At 35.5% G+C, this 24810-nt stretch overlaps 1 protein-coding gene across 2 annotated transcripts in view; it reads right to left on the reverse strand.

The window, feature by feature from the left end:
* The window catches only part of LOC105395297 (scavenger receptor class B member 1), a 93020-nt gene extending 72877 nt beyond the window's left edge, over nt 1-20143 (reverse strand). The window contains exons 1-2 of one of the 2 annotated variants that reach the window (XM_048632102.1): nt 19932-20143; nt 10640-10940 (exon numbers count right to left, since the gene is read on the reverse strand). In XM_048632102.1, the coding sequence (XP_048488059.1) occupies nt 10640-10655 (16 nt within the window). In that variant the 5' untranslated portion in view covers nt 10656-10940; nt 19932-20143. The remainder of the gene's footprint in view (nt 1-10639; nt 10941-19931) is intronic. The other variant, XM_038121540.2, reaches the window with a different exon arrangement.
* Between the last annotated feature and the right edge of the window lie 4667 nt (nt 20144-24810).

Below are 24810 nucleotides of genomic sequence, written 5' to 3' on the forward strand. Positions count from 1 at the left end.
AACCCTTCCTTCATTGGATGGAGACCCGTGCTCCAGCAGTGGGGACGTGATGGGTTGTGATGATATCTTTAAAAATTTATTAATCTATTCTAATCTACTTCACGGGTGGGTTTTTTCGTTGTTTTTAAAATGTTTTATTAACAATAACAACCATCTCATTGTTGTTCTCGAGGCGTTGCGTTTTTTTGCAAATAAATATTTTAATGCGCAGTCTATCATACTCAGACGTTAATGAAGAAAATTAGCAAAAAATCCGGGACCTAATCTATACTTAGGTAAGGCAGCGTTCCCACTACGCCGGACCGGCAGATCTGCCGCGCCGGTAAATCTGCCGGAAGAGCTAGTGGCTGTACAATTTATATGAAGCTATTCACATTATCCCGGGTCCGGCATTTTTGCCGAGCCCGGCATTTCTACCGAACGTTTTGTCACTACGAATTGCCGGTAGAACGACCGGGCCCGGAGTAATGTGAACGAGTTTGTGCCGGTATCTGTCCCCCGCTCGCCCCGCTCGTGCTCTCCTCGCCCCTGGATGTAAAATGAAAAGAATGGAAAATCTTTCCCGTAAAATAGGGTGTAGGTACCCAATGTTTTCTTTTATTTTGCCTTCTATTAAGATACCACCACAACACAACAATTTCGTCGTCCATTGTGCTCGCAGGTCCAAATTCAACTGAGGACTGTCTGAATTTCTTCCGGGATCCGATGTAATGTGAACACTCTGTCCGGTGTCCGGTTTTCGGCAGATCTGCCGGTCCGGCGTAGTGGGAACGCTGCCTAACGTTTTTTCAGATCATTGATTGACAGACGGATCAATGCAAAATCTAATTTGTAAAGTATTATTACACTGTATAGGTATTATGTACGTTGTGCGACTTGTGGGTATGGTAATTATTTTGGTACTTAGGTAGAATTATATATTATTGCAAATCCTAGTGTAAAAAATATATTACATTAATCAATATTAATTCATAATTTCATGAATCAAAATCGCTTTAAGCGATAAGGCCGCCATTTTTGTACAAATGTGTTAGTATTTAAGTTTATTTTATGTGTGTGTACAAATAAAGAATATTCTATCTATCTATCTATCTACATTCCTAAAATGAAGCTAAATGCAGAAAAAGGCAATCTTATTAATCCTTTATAATATTTTTATAATTTAAGGAGTCAGGAAAATCGTCCCACCGAATTCATAGAACTAAAAGGAAACCTGATATATTAAAATTTCTCTGGTAGCATTGTCATTCAAAGAGGGGTCAGGTTTCTCTGCACCACACTGTACAGACGTAAAATTTTACTACTAAACGATTTGATATAAGTATAAAAAAAACTCTTGAGATTATAGGTTGTAAAGGATTTTTCTGATGGATAGCGTTTTGATGATGATGTCCAAAAAACTTAACGCTTAACACGTTCACGGACAATTGGTGGTTGGAAAATATTTTGATATGACACCTAAAAATCCCATACATTTTATCGTTCCGCCTTGAAACGTATTGCCGTATCTCAACATATTTTATTTACGTAATGTGACAGTTACGGCCATAGACGGTATCGTCTACAAGCGGTCCGCCACATCATGCATATCCAACAATGCGTATAGTGACATCTACGGCTACAGGCGGCAGCCGCCAGTTTTTTTCAAGGACCGAATCATTTTCAAATAGGTTTGGACGTTTTTCAGATACAAAGTTCCACTTTTAGCATGCTATTTACAATAAATAAAGCTGATATAGTAAGATTAAACAAAGGGGTTTATCGACAAAAGCTAAAATTTTCTAGTTCCTCATTATAGTTATATCTTTGCTTTTCTATGTTCCATTTAAGTAATTATAGTATTTGAATCGAATAGGTAGGTATCCTATATGCAAAACTGTATAATATTATATTTATCGATTTATTATTAATTTACCTCGTAATTTGCCACAAAAATTACCAGACTACCACCCGTTCTACACAACATTTCCGCGACGCGCGCGCCGTGACACTAACTTCTGGAAGGTTATTTTTATTTGTAACGGTTACGGCGACAGGCGGTATGTCACTATAAAGTTCACTTATGTGTGTGCAAAAGAAACCCCGACAAGTTCTTTGTTATGACACCTAGCAACAAATGAATTAGCGCAATACGACACTAAATCATGCATCTCCTGTTAAGAATACGGAAATGATACGGCTGTTGACGGTTCGTCGGTTTCAATCAATAGAAGTTGGACGGCCACAGGCGCGTAGTCATATTACAAGGATACTTAATTACGGCCCTCGACGGATTGTCCGTGAACGTGTTAATATTTCGGGAACATTCCAAATGGTAGTTATTTTATCATTAACCCCTAACGCAAAAAGAGGGGTTTTATAAGTTTAACAGATGCTGTGGGTTCTAATCCTGGCCTGTACCAATGAATTCTTTCAATTGTGTTTTCAATTAACGAGTTTAAGTACAATAATACCAGGTGCTCTTACGGTGATGGAAAACATCGTGAAGAATCCAGTAAGTACATCTAGATTCTAGATGTGTATCCTAAGTGCATTGTACTTATCCCAAAACGGCGATATTGTTCGCAACCTATCTATTCTATTCTATTCTCTGAGGGGGTGTAAGTACCTGCACCTGGCTCTCTCGAGTGGAACCTATCATGTGAGTACAAATGTGCTGCGAAAAGTGGGTGGCTCGTTTGTGAGCCACCTCTGACTACCCCTTCGGGGATTACAGTCGTGAGTGCATATGTATATGTTTATAAGTTTAACGTGCCTACGTATTTGAAGCGTCCGTAGTCGAGCGGGCCTCAGTGATCGTAACTGATCGCTGAGGTTAAGATAAAGATAAAGATAAAGAAACATTTATTCGACACATAGACAGCAACAACAACAAAAAGAAAAAATACAGACTTAAAGAAAAGAAATACATACACAAGATAACAACATTACATGGAGGTTAAGCAACAACTGACACGGTCAGCCATTGGATGGGTGACCAATTTCAAGTGGTGCTTTTCTGGACGCTTCCATGCTTCGGACGGCACATTAAGCCGTGGGTCCCGGTTGCTGCTTCGGTAGCAGTCGTTAAGCCTAGTTAGAGGCCTTCGGGCGGCTTGAAAACATCTGACAGTCGGGTTGCCCACTTACCCGACAACTCTCTCAGCACAAGCTTGCTTGTGTTGGGGTCCACCAACCCGCACTAGGCCAGCGTGGTGGACTAGGCCTAAACCCTTCCTTCATTGGAAGGAGACCCGTGCCCCAGCAGTGGGGACGTAATGGGTCGTGATGACGTATTTGTACTTATATGTGTCTGTGATTGCGTAACTCTGAAACGGCTGGACTAATTTTGATTAGTTTTTTGTATCATTTCATAATAGTTTTTTGTAAACATTTTTTTTTAATTTTTTTTCTTCACCACCTACTGACACTGAGTCAAAATCCCGTGTTACTAATGTTGAACTTACAAGTAGATTCAAAACAATTTACGCTACTTACCTACCACATTAAATACATAATTTAACATTTTACCGCACCGGATATGAAATGTTTATCACAGTCATATGTAGGAATGACAAAGTGATTATGTACTTAATGGTAGTTTTCCTTACGTCCTTCTGAGACACACTCGTAATAGAATAAAATGTATATTTATTGCTCATAACAACAAAAGTTGTTCAGAATGAACCCCGAGTCAACCGTTTTTTGGCTTACAATGTTCTTTTTAACACCCTGTAGTTTCCTAGTATGTACAACTGTATTCTAACTAATATTATAAATGCGAAAGTAACTGTGTCTGTCTGTTACTCTTTCACACCAAAACTACAGAACGGATTTGAATGAAATTTTGTATACATATGGTCTAGACCCTGGGAAAGAACATAGGCTACTTTTTATCCCGGAATTCCCACGGGAAAACTTTTTAAGGCGAAGCGAAGCGCGCGGGAACAGCTAGTAGAATATAATTTATGTCTGTATTGGTCACTAAAACAACAAAAGTTGTTCAGAATGACCCACGAGTCAACCGTTTTTGGCTTACAATGCCCTTTTTAACACCCTGTAGTTTCCTAGTGTGTACAACTGTATATAAGATCACACTCTATGTTCTATGACTCTTTATAAGTACTCTAGAGCAAGGCAGCAGTACGACTTCTTTACAGCATATCAGATCAGTTTACATCGTTGTTCGCGACTGCAGCGCCGCGACCGCCGCGCCGCCTGGTGGCGGTCGGCGGAAACTAGAAACAAAAGAACGGAAAGAATCCTCTGAAAGAGGCCTGTAGAATTTTCACATTCGATCTGAACTCGTCACGATACGCATTTTGTATAATTGCATAATATTCAATTTTCTATGTAAATAAACGTTATATCAGTTAAACCTATGGATTATTAATCGCTTAACAATCGTGATACTAAAATTTAGACTCTTTATGTTAGACGTAAAGTGAAAATTAAAGTAAGTATGACCCATGCAAGCCTCTTGTGAACTGACAGTCAGTTAGTCCTATAAATTCAGGGGGGTTAACCCTTAATCAGGCTATGTGAATAAGGACCCCACATCATTTTGAACTTTAAGGTATGGAGTTAGAGACGCAATCATTGAAAAAAACAAGTAGGATGGGTTAAGGGTTAAAGGGAAATGGATGGGGGCCCATCCAACCAGACTGCTTAACAGGCGTTAAGCAGTCGTTTCTGTACTTAGATGTTCACACGTACAATATACTAAACCTACTCGTTTTTTTTTATATTGTAGCAGGTCATAACTAAAACTGTTTATGTACGCCAGTACAGTGTCAATAAGATTGAATTATTGGTAAAAAAGTGAGCAGTCATCATTTAGAAGTATTGGTTCACAAATTGAAAATCATGATGATAAGATATGAATCGCTCGCTTAGGCGACTTAGCGTGGGATGCCCTCAGACAGGCACCCGGTAGTGGTTGAATATTCTTAGTGACAAACTTATAGTGCTAGACGAGGATTTTTCACCGATTCATATTTGTGAAATTAGTGTCAGCCGCTGACCCTGGGCACACCCTGGTGCGCCGGCGCGGCGGGCGTAAGGTACAGGACATACTTTGAATGTCTACCTACTTAAATAAGGGATCAAAAAAATAAAGCAATATTTTCTTCCAAGTCAGTTGTCTAAGCACAGTGAAGTGCACTGTGAAGATAAGAATAAATATTTTCAAACTGTAACTGAACGTAAACGCCACTTGGGGAGGCTTCAGCACCCCTGATGATGATGATGAAACGTCATCAGATACCGGATTATCAACCGACTGGAATTTTCCAACAAATACCTACATTTATATTTATGTAAAACCCATTATTTTGCTATCAATAGTAATTATGATCCGATATTAATATCCTGCCCGCATCCAATGTTTAATTTGAGTTTATAAATAGGCGAAATAGGTTCTACTTTTTGTGCTTATTTATAATTTATTCAGTAACATCTTAGATTAACGTTAAGAGAAGATTAAGATGGTGTCTCACATTTAAAAAAAATCACGTGACCGAGCAAAAGTCGTAGAACATAATTTGTTCAGATTGACCTCCAGAGCCAACCTGTATAAATGATATTTTAATAATTTAAATAATAACTACTTTTAGTAAAAATCACATTTAGCATATAGCTTTATAATTATAATGTAAGAATTACTGTGTTCAGTTGTAAATTAACCGTAGGTGGGCAGTTTTTCTTTTTAACCTACATAATGAATAAAAAATTATCCCAAATAAAAAAAAATCATTCATGAATATCCCCAGATTGGAGTGTTTGGTAAGAATGTGACAGATTTGTCGTGTGACAGAGGGGTAAAATATGTTGCAAAGTCGATTTAAACAGTAAAATAAAGTGTATTATTCACATGTTGATTGCAAAAATAATATTTAAATTGTATTTTATTTTAACAATTACCTACGTGACGAAGTTGTTGCCGAATAAACACACGCTTCGCCTGTCACACTTTGCGGATGGCCGATACGCGGTGTCTGGATCTCAAAGGGGAAATCGTACTAAGGCATAAAGGAGGCCTAAAACTCTAATCAATGGCAATAAGGACGAGTGGCTCAATTTTTTTTAAAAATGGCAATCTTCGTGACAGAATTTTCATTTTTTTTTTAATATTTCAGAAAAATTAAAAAAATATGTATTTTGTTTTACTAAATGGGTAATATCTTCTGGAGTTTGAATACATTTTTTATATTTTATGTCATTACAATTTTTTTTTGTAACTTTATGGAATATTCGCAGGATGAAGTGGCGGGAGACAGCCAAGATTCGTATGAAATACCTACATCTCTGTCACGCGGATTTACCACTCTGTAACGTAATTTTAAATACAAAAATATAAATATATATTTTTGTAAACGTGCACAGCCGTTGTGTCTTTAGTACAATGCACGTTGAAATATAAATAAATATATAAATATTTATGTGGACCGAGTGTTGTGGCGCTCCTTGGGAGAGCCTATGTCCAGCAGTGGATGATTATTGGCTGATGATAGGATAGATATAAATATTTGTAAAACTCATGATTTTTTTCTTCTCAACTGATTGAGAAACCGTTATGTAAGTTTAAAAGAAGAACTGTCCAGGTATGTTCGTCGCGGTATGAAGATTAATTTCTATTTTGATACCCCTTGGGTCTTTACAAATAAACATTGCTTCTATTACCAACAATCTTATATAGGCTGCCAAGCCTTTTCAGTATTAAGATACAATTTAACTGATATAAATTAGATATATTATGCCTATTAGGCATTGTAGTCCGCCCACGGCTGCCGCAGCTTAGTTTAGTCATAGACTAATGTAATAGTCTATGGTTTAGTCAAGTTATTATTCTGTGGTTTAGTTCAGTCTCTAATAAAAACGGATTTTCCTCACTTCCGCCTCCTTTCTCAGAAAACGCTTGACTAAATACCCAATAGTAATGAATTTATGACATTTCCGCAACGAGCTATGACCACAAAACTACAGCCACATACATAGATGCCACTAGATGCCCCAAGTGTAGGTACGTACTGAGCGTGTCAAAAGGTTGATCATATATGATCATACATTTATCCAGCCAGCTGCCATTGTCAGTGTCAAAAATAATACTTATTTCCTTTACAAATTTCAGCAAGCGCGGTTTTTATAGAAATATGTAACTGCATTTGTGCGGCATCTATTGTCATATATGTCTGTGCACAAAACTATAACAGCCACCCTTAGAAAACATTTTATTGCCATTGAATAATGATTCCTACGACGTATCTATGTGAGTCACAGTGTGTGACATTGAAAATACAACTTTATTGTGTAAGCATTAGCAGTTGAATGAGAATGTACGTTTTAAGTCGGAAAGCGGTCGAGATTTCTGCGCGTGAGATAATAATATATAAGACGTCATAGTGACGTTCACGATTGATAGTGATGGGTTGACACAATGATATCGATAAAAATACTCAACTAGACCATTTTTAGTCGATGATATTGGAACACCTCTCTGATAGATGGTTAACTAAATGTTTAAAAACTTTATTCAGGCCACTCAACTTAAGCTTATATTGTATAGGTATAGGAATATTAATATTTTGGTTAGGTACTCAATTTAGACCATCTTCTATCGTAAGCACTACCAATCACTTTTTCAACATCACCAAAGGTTAACTGGTAGAAAATGCTGCTAGCATTAAGTTCGCCTTTGTAACTTTTTATTTTGTTAAATAAAGAGTTTAATAATAATAATAAGCTTAGAATTGCATTTGTGTGAGTGATTGCCAAAAGCCTCAAGCTGATTACCGAAAGTCACGCTACACTATCGGTGTGTACCCACACAAATGCAATTCACACAGCTTAAGTTGCGAGGACTGTACTTAACTTTATTTAGCCTAGTACAGTAAGTTGCAGAGAAACCTGACCCCCCTCAGATACATTGTTACTATGAGAGGGGGGTCAGGTTTTTCTGCACCTGACCGTACAAAGATTGAAGTCCCGGAAAGAAATAAAATCATTACCTAATAGTCAGCAAAAGTAAGTAGGTAATCAAATGACAATGTAAACACAACTTAAATTATCTTAATGTAACGAAGAAAACTTCCAAAGCAAATAAAAAAATATCGATAAAAATTATCCGCAGTGTCACATCACTACCATACCAACAATAAGTGCATGATAATTCAAATGCCGCTAAATCAGAAAACGGCGGTAAAACCCACAGTCTAGGCCGCTCAGATGTAAAAAAAAACATATAAACAGAATGGAAAATTTTGCACAATAGTAATTATTTAGTTCGCAAAAATCTTTTTAATATGTTGTGCTTGTATGCATTTGTTTTGCTTGCTCAGATATGAGTAAGCATGAACAGATAATGTTAGTAATTATTTGCTGCTGCTACAAAAAAGCTAAATACTTACCATTAACATACCAAAGCCTAAGTATAGGAACCTAATAAAGCCTTAGCACAAGTTGTAGTTTACAATAAAAAAGTAGTTTCAGGAAGATATGGTAGAAAATTTAAACCTCAATCATTTTAATGATTAAGAAAATTTGAAAGAAAATTTATTTATTTCTTACACACACAGAAACAACACATACATTTAGAAGAAAAGGTTAAAAAGTAAACAAAAAAAAAAAATAGTTATTAAAAGCATGTATGTTGCTTCTCGGTGCTGAAATGGGTTCTAGTTCAGCTTGATGCTATGGCAGGTATGCTAAACCACACCATAGCGCTGGTTTTCAACTAGAACCCTTGGGTGAAGTCACGGACTGACTTGACTGACTGACTCAAAAAAACATAACATAAAAAAAATGACAAACAGAATAAAAAAATTAGATTAGATATATTTTTTTATTTTCATTCGAATATGCATGTACACAGTCACCCCTTAGTATTCCACTTATGCAACCACCCTGTACATCGGTGGATTACGACTTTTTAACTGTCCATAGAGTTTAGTAAAACCACAAAATAATAGTAGGTACCTACCCCGGTAAAACTAAGTGCCTATTTCTCCATAGTCGGTTAGAGCATAACCAGGTATTAGTGGTTGACTTTTGACACATCTTGTAAGAATTTTATATTGAGATGACGTATAATTTTAATTTATAACCAATCCCTGGTCGGTTAACCGACTATGGAGAAATTGGCACTTAAGTCCCTTTAACGATCTGCAAACAACTTTTTACAAACTACACTAGATGTCGCTACGAGTCTGTTTAGCGATTGATAGAAAAATGTTGTAAGTTTAACAGAACAGACGACCGGATGGTGCAGTAGTTAGGAATACATATACAGGGTGTTTAAAAATGACTTATGGGCTCATTCTGTACACCTTTTGTTCTACGACTTTTAGACATGAATATAGATTTTCATAAAAAATGTTTCATTATAATGACGACGATGATGATGACGGATATATGACACGTGTAAAACGTTGTTATGTTAGGAGTATGTTAATATGAACACTAAATCAATGCTGCCTAAAATAGAATGGGCTCGGGACATAAATATTTTGTCATAATTTATTAAGTGGTCCTCGTATATTTTAATTGCTTTATAATACCTACTAATGTAACCTACATGTTATAAAGATACACCGCTTTTTTAGAAATAAATATGTTATATTATTATAATAGATAATAATGTTTTTTTTTGTTTAAACAAACGTTCAATAAAGTAATTCTGTTCTAAAATTTTCCATTCTGAAGGTAAATGATGATGGGCACCAATGTATGGAAGCTGGGACCATCTCCAATAGAAATGAGTGATACGTCGTTGAAAAGGTATTTTTTTGCAGAATATGAATAACGAAAGCGCCAGTCCTGATCTACTGTCCAATTAGAATAATTGTACCTTGAAAGTTTTTATATTTTATTTCTGTAATTTTAATGTTTTTGTTATTTTTTCCCTTTCATTATTAATTTTTATAACAAAATGATCATCATTAATTATAATATTTTATTAGTTTATTATCTCAGTCAATAAAACCAGTTGAAAGTAATTTCTCCTATTTTAATAATACGTGTTTACGTGTATTACGCCCTAACTGTCATCAGGAGAGAGAGTGCAATGCAATAGAAAAATACTTACTTCTGACGAATATATTTCAAAATGGACAATTTATACGGATTTGTCGTCATAATATTTTTTTGCTCACTTGAAAAGAGCTATCCAACGATGTATGTCTCATCATTATTGGACATAGGTCCCAAAACGCCCATTGTCATTTATATAAAAATTAATTAATTAAAGTCACGAGCAATGAAAAAGTTTCAGTGACAATAGCACCGAATAACTCCTAAACGGAAAAGCCTAGTTACACTAAGTGCCAATTTCTCCATAGTCGCTTAGATCGTAACCAGGGAAAGGTTGATCAATTATACGTCATCTCCATTTATTAAATTCTTGGCAGATGTGTCAAAAGTCAACCACTAATACCTGGTTATGCTCTAACCGACTATGGCGAAATTGAAGCTAAGACAAGCTAGATTTAACAGCGCATTAGAATATGACCAACTAAAAACGTTAATATTTCTATATAAATAGGTACGGTCTATTTCTTTCTCATATTAAATGATTTTTTTAAAATAATTTGCTGTCGTCATTTTGGCCGTGGTACTTTTTCATTGCTCGCAAGGGCAATATTTATATAATATAAAAGGTACTTACGGTTAAACGAAATCATTTTTCTTTCTTCTTCGCCTTTTCACAACCACTATTTGTAAAATGCTATTTCACGAATTTTATTTAACGAAATTAGTTAATCTCTTTCAAAGTATTTGAAAAAAACACTAAATAGGTATTTAGGTATATCACTAGGGTATTTATTTAGCTATTTATATATTCTCTTGAGCGGTACTGGTTTTGGAATATTTTTCGTTGTATTTAGACACTTTTCTCGCTAGAGTTTATAATTGTTATAAATGTTATATCTAATATTATAGATATGGCCGGTGCACTTCTGGCGAACCTGAAACAAGGAGAGAAATAATATTAGACACAGGCAGACAGACGGACAGGTAAAAGAGGTAGATATTGCTTTATGCAATAAGGCCGCCTTTATGTAGGGTCAGGGAGGGTACAGTTTTTAGTACACTTGACCCTATTTGAACATAAATATTCTTCCACCCAAAGGTTGTCTTGATAAAATCTTTTTAAGTGATAAGGCTGCCTTTTTTGTACCTATGTGTTTGTATATAAGCTTTGTAAATTATGTAATTAGTACAAGGTGTGAGTGTTTGGTTTTTTTTGTGAATCAGGCCGTTAGAATCATATCTGCTATTGTCTAAATATCTCGTATTTTTTTATATTCCTCGTATAACGTTAGTGACTTTATGCTACTACTTGTGAGTCAACATAGTGTGTCTTGGCTTAGAATATAAATGGCAATATTATATTGAGGATTAACCACTTTTTAGGGATCCGTTTTAGAAATTCTTAGTCTATGGACGAAAATTTGATCCGGGTTTTTGTATTGTGAAGTTTTCTTCGGCTAAATATAGGTACGGTCATGTGCAAAGACACCTGACCCCCCTCTCATAGTAACAATGCCTCTGAGGGGGGTCAGTTTTCTCTGCCCCTTACTGCACCTATGATATTATTTAAACATGTTTTAAACTACACCAAATGGGATTTTATAACGTTTGACCTGTGTATGTAGGTGTATGTCTGGTTTTGTCCACGTAATCCACTATAAGTACGTAATTATATGTTTTTTTCATTCACTAAAATCATTTAATATTTTACCACATAATAAATATATTAAAACGATGGATTAGCTTTACATACCATTATAACACATTAAAACTATTGTATTACTCACACCTACATTCTTCACGTGAAGTTAAAAGAGTAATTTTTAAGTAAAAATATCTACGGAACCACATGCTAAAATTAATACATATTTATAAAATTCACGTGATGATGATGTTTTAACATAAAGACACGAGACAATACCTACCTGTTAGTTTAAGGTCCCTAATGCTAATAAAATAGAATACATTAACACGAATGTAACCACTAAGAAACCACATGGGTGTTATACTTTTTGCAAATTTTAGATGCGTGTGTCAACTGTATTCAGGGTGTTGTAAAAAGGGTATACTAAGCCGAAACCAGCATGTGCAGCATGTTATATCTAAGCCCGAATCTGAAATGTGAATTTCAAAATTCGTGAAAAAAAAAAACATTCTCCATAGTATGTATAGTATGTATAACCCTTTTTGCATCACCCTGTATAGTCTGCCAAGGCTAACATTGCATCAGAAGCAAGTGTCAAACTAATATATCAGCCACTGAAGTATTTTGTCTTCCTTGGTGGCTACCAGATAAAGGAAAAACCATTTGAATGTTACAAAGTTAAAGTTGTCGGACTCTAGCTGTTTTGTTAAAAGAAATAAACCAGTAGGGATATAAAAGTTAAGGGATATTTAAAACTAGTTATTCTAATCAAGTGATATAAAAATGACGATCATGGTGATTTGATTTTATTGTTATTTAAATAAAAGAATATAATCAAAATGGGTTAAAACCCTGTAGAATATAACACGTTTCTGGCGAAACGATCAGAAATACATCGATGGACGATTTGACAGATTTTATTACGAACCCGGCCTTAGACTAACGATATAGGACCAAGATGCTGTGTCACATACATAACAAAACCAAAAAACTGGCCGCATTTTGTTTACTGTCAAACCGTTTTAAGTTCAACCTAATGACAATCATTGAAAAAAAAATAATCTGAACAAACTAATCCTAACTAATATTATAAATGCGAAAGTAACTGTGTCTGTCTGTCTGTCTGTTACTCTTTCACGCCAAAACTACTGAACGGATTTGAATGAAATTTGGTATACATACGGTTTAGACCCTGGGAAAGAACATAGGTTACTTTTTATCCCGGAATTCCCACGGGAAAACTTTTTAAGGCGAAGCGAAGCGCGCGGGAACGGCTAGTTCAAAATAAGAGCTCAGTGGTAGAATTGGGTTGTTATTTGTCGAGACGTTTGTTTTGCACTGACACTCCATCGTGTTTTCATATTTTTAATCTACGATTGACAGTTTTATTAGACACAAAGCCTAGCGTTATACGTACATTTAAATTTGATTTTTATTGTTATTGTTGTTTCTAAGATGGCAAAACAAGGTGTGTCTACGTCAAAACGATTAGATGATTTTTTATGCTAACCGAAGGTGAAAATATTTGCCAAACCTGCGAAGGATTAAGTGCTGAAGTAATTTAGAGAAAAAAATACTATTTTAGGGCTTAGACTATCATCAGCCCGTAATAGTCCACTGCTGGACATAGGCCTCTCCAAAGGAGCGCCAACCCACGGTCAACAACACTCGGTCCTCGGCCTTCCTCATCCTACCACTTCACGTCCCGTCTAAGTTCGAAGGTTTATTGGACCAGAGAACTGAAGATTTCACACCGTTCTTTAACTTAATACTACGATTTTTCAATGAATATTTTAAAGTTCTAAGCAAAAACTCACCTACCTAAATTGCTTGTAATACAGAAATCCATGGATTTCCTAAATGGTGAACACATATTGTTATAATAACATTATGCAATATCGGAAATATCACTCAATCACATATTATGTATTAATTAAGTAAGTATAATAATTTAATTCTTACACGAATACACTGTTAAAATAGTAATAATAATATAAATAAAATAATTCTATCACAGTCTAAAAACTACTGACATTATGTTTATAATATCGTGTCTACCCTCGCATTCTTGCAAACTTTTAATATCATTCTTTGTTTTTGAACGAAAATGACTGAATTGTACGTTCATTTGTTATGCTAACCAATTTTTAACCCTCGACGTAAAAGAGGGTGTCATTATCCTAACTAATCCTAACTAATATTATAAATGCGAAAGTAACTGTGTCTGTCTGTCTGTCTGTCTGTCTGTCTGTCTGCCTGTCTGTCTGTTACTCTTTCACGCCAAAACAACTGAACGGATTTGAATGAAATTTGGTATACATACGGAATAGACCCTGGGAAAGAACATAGGTTACTTTTTATCCCGGAATTCCCACGGGAAAACTTTTTAAGGCGAAGCGAAGCGCGCGGGACAGCTAGTCATATATAAGTTTAATGTGTGTGCGTGTGTGTGTGTATGTGTCAGTGGCAGCTTAGATCCCAAACAGCTGAACTTATGTTAGATAATGTTAATCTGAGAGTTTTAGCTATATTTTATCACAGTCAGAAATAAGTCGTTCAAAAGTTATTCGACTTTACGGTATTGAATGTCGGGTTTAACGTTGGTTAGATTATTAAACGGTTACAAGTACTCACTCTGAATCACTTATTTAGGTTTTACCTGAGTCACAGTGTGGTTTTAGTAACAATACGGAATCTCCAATCTCCTAAAATACCTTAAATTTGATAAGTACCTACTACATTATCCCTAACTTGCTGGTTTTTACGCCGCATTTAGTTAGGTATGTCGTCCCTTCGACAGTAGAATAAATTTCGCATAAAATAAAAGAATCTCGTTTAATTTAAATTAAAAGTTGGACCAAACACGTGATATGTAAAATTGGGTGAAAATCACACGTTTACAAATTAAAGGGTGTTTGTCAACTTCTGTTGGTATCCGTTATTGATAATAATAATTATACACTCACGAGCAATGAAAAAGTTCCACTGACAAAATGTCCACACCATAATATTAATGACCTCAAATATCCTAATCCTAGCTAATATTATAAATGTGAAATTAACTGTGTCTGTCTGTCTGTCTATCTGTCTGTTACTCTTTCACGCCAAAACTACTGAACGGATTTGAATGAAATTTGGTATACAGATGGTCTAGACCCTGAGAAAGAACATAGGCAACTTTTTATCCCGGAATTCCCACGGGAAAAGTTTTTAAGGCGAAGCGAAGCGCGCGGGAACAGCTAGTTTTTAATATTAAAAAAAAAACACTCACACGTTGTAATAATGTATTCCCTTGAGGGGTAGGCAGAGGTGCATTGCTGCACCCACTTTTCGCCAGTTTTATGTTAGTCCCAATGTAATAGGGGGCGGGCCTATTGCCATTTTACGGCACATCCAAGACCCGAGAACGAGACGAGACGTTTTCAGTTGGTATTCTGATGCGCTGTTAAAATGTACTTCCTTAATACAGGTTTTGTGTAAACCTATTTAAGACGACAGCTAATCCTTAATCAGCTTATGTACATTTTTTAAATAATTCTAACATTAATCATAGTTGTTTTAATTAAGTTAAAATAAACTAACAAACTAGTTAACTACCTGATTGTGCACGTATTTAAAACTGTACTTTAAAGAATTCAACAAATAATTTTTTATTATACACCTAAAAAAAAATTGCAGAAGGGGTCATTAAGCTAGTCTTTTCCATTCGTAGCTATTGCCACTGAAACTTTTTCATTGCTCGTGAGTTTAATAATGGCGAAAGGTGGCTGTTTATGATTGGATGCGGAAAGCTAAAGATCGCATCCAGTGGCGTGCTTTGTGAGAGGCCTACGTCCAGCAGTGGACTGCTAAATTAATTTATTTATTTATTTTAAGGCTGATGATGAGTTTATTAATAAATAAACGTATACAATGAACAGTGGAAAGTTCCTACTAATCCCATAACAAATAATAATATACAGTTTTAGCAAACTAACCAGTTATTTTGCTAAAATATACCTAATATCGGAAAGAGTCAATAAAAATAAACCCTCGAAGAAATTTATGCAAAATAGAATTTTATCTAAAGTTCTAAAACCATGACGCCATGGTGCGTGGCACTCCCTTTCCATATACAGGTGTTTAAAAAATATTTTATATACCTATATAAAATATCATAGTAAAAACGAGACTTACTGAGTTTCTATGGACAAACAAACAAGATTTTTTTAATGATATTTCATAAGTTGTTTAGAATTACCCCCTAAGTCGCCCCTTATGGCCTTTCGGCTTACTATAAGAACCCAAGCAATACTCTTGCAAAAACGAAACAGCCTGTAGAAAATATATGTTGATTAATATTTAAATTAAACCTTTTTGTAATATTCAACTAGCTAAATTACAGAAAAGCCGATGACCGTTGAAGCATACACGAGTTCTCGAGAGGAGACTATGAACATAATATTATGAAATAGCGTGGGAGGCCCTCTTGCCCGCTGGACCGACGACCATAGGCGGGTAGCCGGTATGTAGTGGCTGGATGAGGAAGGCCGAGGACCGAGTGTTGTGGCGCTCCTTGGGAGAGGCCATGTCCAGCTGTGGACGATTCTTGGCTGATGATGATGAACACAATACTTATAACTATTATAAAGGCATTGCATTTTTATCAGTGTTTATTTTCCGTCAGCAAGCAAAATGTATATTGGGAAACTTTTAATACCGGAACAACTTTTAAATCTTGAAATTTACCATTTATTGATGGTTTCACTAATTTTGGTTGAGTAGGCATTAAACTTTACAACTGTTTTTTTATTCGTCTATGCTAAAAAATGGAGTGGGCCCACAAGTAGTATTTTCTATATTGTGCAATAGATACTTATTTTAATTTTGAAATTTGCATGCCTAAATTCAGTGTCAAAATGTAGCCTTGATAATGACTGTTGGGATGTCAAGGCAAAGATAGCCTACCTACTTGATAATCTGACCGCAAATCTCAAAATATATATGAAAAAGTCATCTGTTGTTGCTGCGACATCTACATTCATCTCATCGATTAGTCTATCATAATTTACCACAAATAAAAAAAACCCCGCGGGGTACAGGACCCCACGGGGCCACATCGCAAAAAATAATTTATAAGTATGTATAAATTCGTTTTTTCATTAAAAGCTGGGGGTGACTATAGGCGAAAGTAATGATTGGATAACCCAGGGGAAAATACAAGGCATGGCTGCAAAATCTTCGCCAGTGGGTCCAGCTGAGCACTGCATTGCGATTCTATAAAACTAATTGTCAAAACTCGATTCTGAATCCGGAGTGAGTTTTCAAATTGGCATTTTGTAATTTCCGTAGACACATCGAATTTCGAGATTTTGACAAATAATGTATAAGATGACATATAATGTCATTACTGTTCGAACTTGAAGTGAAAGGTGAAGGGAGAATGAAGATTGAAGTGAGATGCGAAGTGAAGCCTGATTTTACAGAATCGCAATGCTGGAGAGTTGTTCCGTGCGGCGGCCTCCAAGACGGAAATCAGCAGGATGATTGCCAACCTTCGCTAGGAGACGGCACTAGAAGAAGAAGAAGAATGATTGGATACCGAAAGCTATAAATCGCATCCAATGGCGTGCTTTGGGAGAGACCTATATACCCACGTCGAGCAGCGGACTGCTATATGCTGATCATGATAATGATGGTATAAAAATAAATACAGTCGTCGATATTTTTTTGTAGATTATGTAGTGCAAATATTGTTGATATACATATTCTTGCTTTTATCTAATCTTGTAAAAATCGGTACATCTAATTATAAATAGACAATCCGTCTAAAATTATACAACATAAAAGTTGTTGACAATGACATTTTGGCAGGTTTTCCATAGCATATCCATCCCGGGTGTTTAGCGCTCTTATAAGTTTTACGTGTGTGTGTGTGTATGTTGTGATTGTTATCCGCAGTTTTTGCTATAACTAACATGAATGGATAATGTCAAAACTGAATATAAAGTCAAACCGTATAAAGGTAAGTAGGTACAATAACCTTATCTAACCAACGTTACCAGGACATTCAACACTAAAAGTCGTAAGTATAAATTTGTAACAGCTAAGCCGATTTTGAAAAAATATGACAAAAAAGCGGGTACCATTACGAAAATCGCTACAGCTACGAGAAGCCTTTGGGAGCTTTTAAAAGGTGAGCTTTAAAAAATAATTTTTTCATGTTCATAATAAATTATATTATATTTTAATTAGGTATTCCTTTAGAATTCTTTAGTACACTTGACCCCTCTTTGATTATAAATATCCTTCCACCCTAAGGTCGTCTTGAAAAAATCGCTTTAAGCGATAAGGCCGCCATTTTTGTACATATGTGTTAGTATTTAAGTTATGTATATTTATTTAATGTGTGTGTTGTGTACAAATAAAGAATATTCTCTATCTATATTTTATGTGTATATTACTTTTTTATGTCTTTTACCGTAGAACGTCATCCATACACAATACAAGAGTATCCTAACTCAGTAACTCAATTGAGTTTAATTCGCCTCGGGGCCGGGACTTCCTCTCTGCCAAGCGCATACAGGGTGTTGCAAAAAGAGTATACTAAGCCGAAACCTACGTGTACAGCATGGTATATCTAAGCCCGAAAATAAAATCAGAATAAGAAAATTCGCGAAAAAACAAATAATATTCCACAGAATGGTTGGTTATCTCAAAATGGCGATATGGTTCGCAACCTATCACGTGAGTACAAATGTGCTGCGAAAAGTAGGTGGCTCGCTTGTGAGCCACCTCTGACTACCCCATCGGGGTTTACAGTCGTGAGTGCATAATGTATCTATGTATATGTAGAATTGTTGGTCACGTGAATTATTACCCGACTGCCGACGGAGGAGGGTAATGCTTTTTACTAAGAACTTTTGACTTAGGGCTTTGATATAACATGATGCACACGTAGGTTTCGGCTTAGTATACCCTTTTTGAAACACCCTCTATAAGTGTAAACCTACACTGTGCGTTAAGGCGCCGCAAAGATTACGTCTTGGGATTTTGCAAACAGTGAAAATCTGTGCTCCCACAAATCCCACACTCAGACTTTCGAAAACAAACACATCATTAATGGGGAACTGTATACGTTTTTATAATAAATTATCAAATGAAGCAATAAACCTTACTGAGCAAAAATTTAAGAATTATGTTAAAGCTACATTATCCACCATATTACGTGGTCTTGTCCACCTCAGCTAAGGCTATTGAAAAAATGAAATGGATATAGGTACTTAAGTAAAATTGTAGGTACTAGATATAAGTAAAAATTGTAATAGATTATAAGGAAAAAGTTGAAAAGATGCTCGAGGAGTTTCTTTCGCCATTTCTTTCCTTCTCAATGACGGGGCCTTTGTGAAATGGTGGTACCTAGATGACTATCGACAAATAATTGTAAAATTTTACGTCGATTAAACCATTTGAATTTGAAATTTGTGAAAATTTTAGTGGTGCATGAAAATAGCCTCTTCGAAAGGGCTTTACCAAAAGCGATAGCTAAGTAGGTAATTAATATTATTAAAATGGTTTTAACATGTTCTTTTGAAGTGGTTTTGAACATGTTAGTGTATTTCTGAAACGTTATCATACATACGCGAAACCGACGACCTTTAGATAAAACATAATTATCATCACTATGACTTGAAGTCATTTATTTTTGTATGTTTCAGTACGATTAAGCTGTGATTTCTAAGAGACCTACCCAGTGTGAGGATAGTACCTACTTAGTAGTGAAATCATTCTTAAAACTATCAACCAGCCAGTTTCAAAAAGGGGGTTTCAATGTTGATCTACGATATTATTTATTTATTTTCTTTTAGGAAAACCTTCAGCACAATTTTTTAATTTTAACAATATAATTGAGTTTATTTAATAATGGCAAAGTGCAGATATTATCAGTTTCATAACTATGCATTAATAAATGTTTTCTAAATCAATCGATTCATCGTACTTTTCCGGCTTTGATCGTATAACAACGTACACGACCATACACATAACAAAAACGTCGCCAAAGTAATTCAGCTGTATGGAAAACGAAAGCTTTTACTTATAGCCGCATTTATTATTATTGAATTATTTTATCAGACTACGAGTAAATGTTGAACAGAGGCAATCGACCTAAAGTGTCAATTATTTGTCCTTGCCTTATATTATACAGAAATATATCTGCAATACTGAGAGCTAACAATTGAATCCCAAACCGACGATTAACATTAACCCGGCTTTCTGAAACTGGCTGAAACGGGTAACTCACTGAAAAATTCCAAGCGCACCGTTTCCACCACTCATTGTCCACCACCTGAAGGTTTTCTTAGTCCACCAACCACAAAACACTTTCCACAAATGGACTGAAACTGTCCGCCAATCAGAGAGCAGGTTTTGCTAAATGTGTTGCGCAGGAGTCGATCCTGAGATGCGCGCGCGGTGCCCGAGCGTCCGTTTCAATATGGAACTTCGCACGTTTGAAGTGTTCCTTATTTGAATCGCCAATCTCGTATTGTTTATGAAATGATAACGGCCAGTTTCATCGATATATTTAAACTCGGTTTATGGTAATCGGTGGTTTTTTATTAAAGTTTTTAAGTAGAGCTTTGGCTTTCGTGGTTTTAGTTTGACTGACAGCAGTTTTTGGTAGCGTTGCCAACTTTTTCAGTATTTTTAGGGTTTGGTGCCAACGAATGGCGATAATTAGAATAAAAACTAGTAAAACAACCGTTTATCAGTGTTTTTTAATATTCTTCCATCATATCTGCATTGCATAAGGGTGATTCTTCGAAATTTCATTCTTCGTCTGATTTATATGAAAAAAAACTTACGTATTTATAAGTCCTAAATATTTTTTTTGTCAAAGGAAATGTCATTGCCCTTTGATAAAATTTTAATTTATGTTAATAAATTAAAAGGGAAATGTGATACAGAACATTTTGTTCCTCAAGTTGGCAAACGGACGCCCTATATATGAATAAGAATAACACACTTTTCAAATATATTTTGTCAGTACTGAAACAGCATTTACTGAAAAAATTATATTGGTTACAAATAGAGATAGAGCTAGACTGTATTGAAAAAAAATACGTGTCATTATCTTAATTGGTTACAGAGATATCCTCAACGCCGTCGAAAATACGGTCCCCGAAGGATCACCCATAAGTATATGTCAAAACTTCCAGGATAATTTTCGCTAGATGCAACGTAAAACATCAATCTTTACACATATATGTAACATCTATAATTACCACGGATAGACTTTTAACAAGAATTTTAAATCAAACTCAACATTATAACACCCCAAGTTTTTGGCCAGTGGTTAAAATATACACTTCTGCAGACAACGTCTTGTCAATAAGTTGTCAAAACATCGCACGGAATATTAAAAACGTACCCAAAGGAATGTAGGTAAGAGACTACAGTAGACAAACTGTTAGTCGACTGAGGTAGCAGCGAATGATTTTTTTTTTATATCCTGATTTGCGTCCCACTGCTGGGCAAAGGCCTCCTTATATTTGTTATACTGAGTAATGAGTTATACTTTGTAAAATAATAATTTATTTCATTAAGTTTTATTAGCCATTTGTTCGTTTTCAACAGAAAACCAGAATACCTGGTCCGTATCAGTGATATAAATTTTATCCTACTAATTAGTTATAAAGGCGAAAGTTTGTGAGTATGTATGTGTGTGTGTGTGTGTGTGTATGTTTGTTACTTCTTCACATCAAAACAGCTGAGCTGATTTTACTGAAATTTGGTATGGAGATAGCTGACACTGTTGAATAACACTTAGGCTACTTGTTATCGTGGAATTCGCACGGGAAAACTTTTAAAGATGAAGCCAATCTCGCGGAAACAGCTAGTTATTTCATACATTCTCTATGGACGCATGTCTCCCCATTAAAGTGTGAACAGTTTGCCTACTGGCAACGCTGCCTAAGAATACGTGATGGTCTATACGTGACACACTCTTATTTATGACATAATTATTTAGATGGATGCCTAAATAGGTACTTTTTATTTTGACTGTATTCTGTTTTCAAGTAAAGTTGAACTGTAAAGGTCGTTTAATACACAGGCTGTAAATGAGATGCCAAGATCTAACTTTGCATGAAATTCTCGATCTAAGGTGGGCCAAAAGTTATCATCCGATGTGGTTTGGCTCTCTTTTTTTTCTAAACGAAAAACTTCGATTCTCCGGGACCAGAGGCGCGTCGGTTTTTCAAAGACATCAGGCAGCAGCAGACTAATAGAAGTCTCAAGGGACCCTAGGTCTGGCCACCCGAGTTAACGCCTTAGTGCCAATTTCTCCATAGTCGGTTATCTAACCGACAGGGATTGATTTATAAATTAAACGTCATCTCCATATAAAATTCATGACAGATGTGTCAAAAGTTAACCACTACTCCCTGGTTATGCTCTAACCGATAATAGAGAAATTGGCACTTAAGCTGCTAAAAGAAGGAACCTTTATAAAAGTAAATCAAATGACAACAATGAAATTATAAGTTTTGAGGAGTTTTTGAGTACTATACAGTCTTAAATTGACCATCATTATGGTAGTTACCTACTAACAAAAGATGGTTCAAACCGAAATTATTCAAAATAGGAGCTCAGTGGTAGAAGTGGGGTGTTATTTATCAAGACGTTTCTTTTGCACTGACATTCCATCTAGTTCATATACAGGGTGTTGCAAAATTGGTATACTAAGCCGAAACCTACATGTGCAGCATGATATATCTAAGCCCGAAACTGAAATCAGAATTTGGAAATTCGCGAAAAAAAAATTCATTTTCCATAGAAACTTTGTTGGTCACGTGACTTTTTACTATAGAAAAAAAAATTTTTTTTTCGCGAATTTCCAAATTCTGATTTCAGTTTCGGGCTTAGATATATCATGCTGCACATGTAGGTTTCGGCTTAGTATACCCTTTTTGCAACACCCTGTATATTGCTGCTAATCTAAGATGCGAAAAAAGCCTTGTATTATATTACAGTTTCGAATCTAAATAAATGTTCTGTTCAATAGGGACGTTTATTTAATTATAGCTTTACTAAACCAGTTTAGGCATAATAAAATACATGTTCGGTACAAGTGGGCCTTATTTTTTTTATAAAAACACACCTCACGTGGACATCCTCACATTACTTGTGACCCCAAAACGTGATTAAAAAATTGACGCAGATAAAAAAAATAGAACAAAATTTTTGTTGATCTTAATTAAGTTAATTTTATTTACTTATCTTAGTTTCGCAATTTTGTATACATTGCGACTACGGTGGTCTACAAGTAATTCTATCGGTTTTTGACCCAGCGAAAAATATGGGTGTTATATTTTTTAAGAGCGGTGGTAACTCAGTCGGGTAAGCGCTCACCTCTCACGCCAGAGATGCGGGTTCGAATCCCCGCGCTGACATGTACCAATGAGTTCTTTGGGTGTTGTAGACCTCCACAAGATGAGGCTATGTCCAGTAGTGGATCGTTGTTATGTGATGATGATGAAGAATAACATACCTAGCTGACATACTGAACATTCTACTAATAAAAAATGTTATTTGTATGAGCGAAAAGCTATAATTATTGTCCTAAACATATCACAAGGTCAACGAGTATAAGTTTAGTATTTTTACGAATCTTAAGTTAGGTACCTACTTTGTATTTGTAACAAATATTGTTGGATACCACATCGTGAGGAAACCTGCACATCTAGATTCTAGATGTGTATCCTAAGTGCATTGTACTTATCCCAAAACGGCGATATGGTTAGCAACCTATCACGTGAATTCAAGTGAGTACAAATGTGCTGCGAAAAGTGGGTGGCTTGCTTGTGAGCCACCTCTGACTACCCCTTCGGGGATTACAGTCGTGAGTGCATATATAATATACGTATGTATGTTTTTCTACAATTCACCAGCCTTCTGGCCGGTCACTGATAACTTTCCTCCAATCCAATTGACGGTCGAATGGCGTAGTGGTTAGTGGCCCTGACTGCTATGCCAAAGGTCCCGGGTTCGATTCCCGGCTGGGGCAAATATTTGTTTAAGGACAGATATTTGTACTCGGGTCTTGGGTGTTCATATTTATATTTAGTATGTATCTATCTATGTATTTGTGTAGATATATCAGCTGTCTGACACCCATAACACAGGTTCTGCCTAGCTTGGGGTTGGATGGCCGTGTGTGAGATGTCCCCATATATTTATTATTATTATTATTAATCTGAGCTGATTTCATGAGTAGATGTCTACGTATATTTAACCACTTATTTTTATAATAGTTTTTCTTAAATAATACTTAGCACAATAAACACATACCTATCATTAATTACAATATCTAGAACTTTCTCCGGAACTATGTATATTATGTACTTCCAAGATAATACATACAATAATTATCATAATCGTAAAATCCAATGTCTAATACACTTTAGTAATAATTTAAATGTTATTCTTGAAGTTATCTTACATTTTAAATCCTTCTGCGATAATCTGCATATTACTTTTTAACCACCGACGAAAAAGAATGTTATAAATTTGATGTCTGTGTGTATGTATGTATGTGTCTGTGGTATGTGGTAACGTAGCTCCCAACCTGATATTCGTTTATTTTTCTAGGGTCGTAGCTAATGTTACCCTGAGTGTGTGTTCTTAGTCATGTTTCATGAAAATTGATTCAGCAGTTTAAAAATTATGCGACTTTACGTAAATGTTGAATGTGTGGGGTTTTCAACTTTGATTAGGTTATACAATGATTATGATTATGTCTTAGCTACATTTTTTTTTCAACCTATCAAACCACACATTTAAATTATGTTTATTATAATTATTGTATGTGTTATTAATAGTTTATCAATAAATCGTCTATTAAAGGGCATCCAGTGTGAACTTGAGATAATTTAAGTACCTACAATTAGAAACAAAACAAGAGCGTATATCAAGTCTTTATTCTATGATACTTATGTATATTTATTTACTACCTACTTAGATTAACAATATGTGATCGTGTGTCACATGTAAGTACATAAACAAGGCAAAAAACTATCCATAGTTTGTTTACCTACTGTCAAAGTTCAACCCAATGACAACTCAAATGACAACCATTATCTGGCAGTTTCAATGACTATCTACCTATCTACCGATGACTG

Source organism: Plutella xylostella, chromosome 30 (genome assembly GCF_932276165.1).
Source record: "Plutella xylostella chromosome 30, ilPluXylo3.1, whole genome shotgun sequence".
NCBI lineage: Eukaryota > Metazoa > Arthropoda > Insecta > Lepidoptera > Plutellidae > Plutella > Plutella xylostella.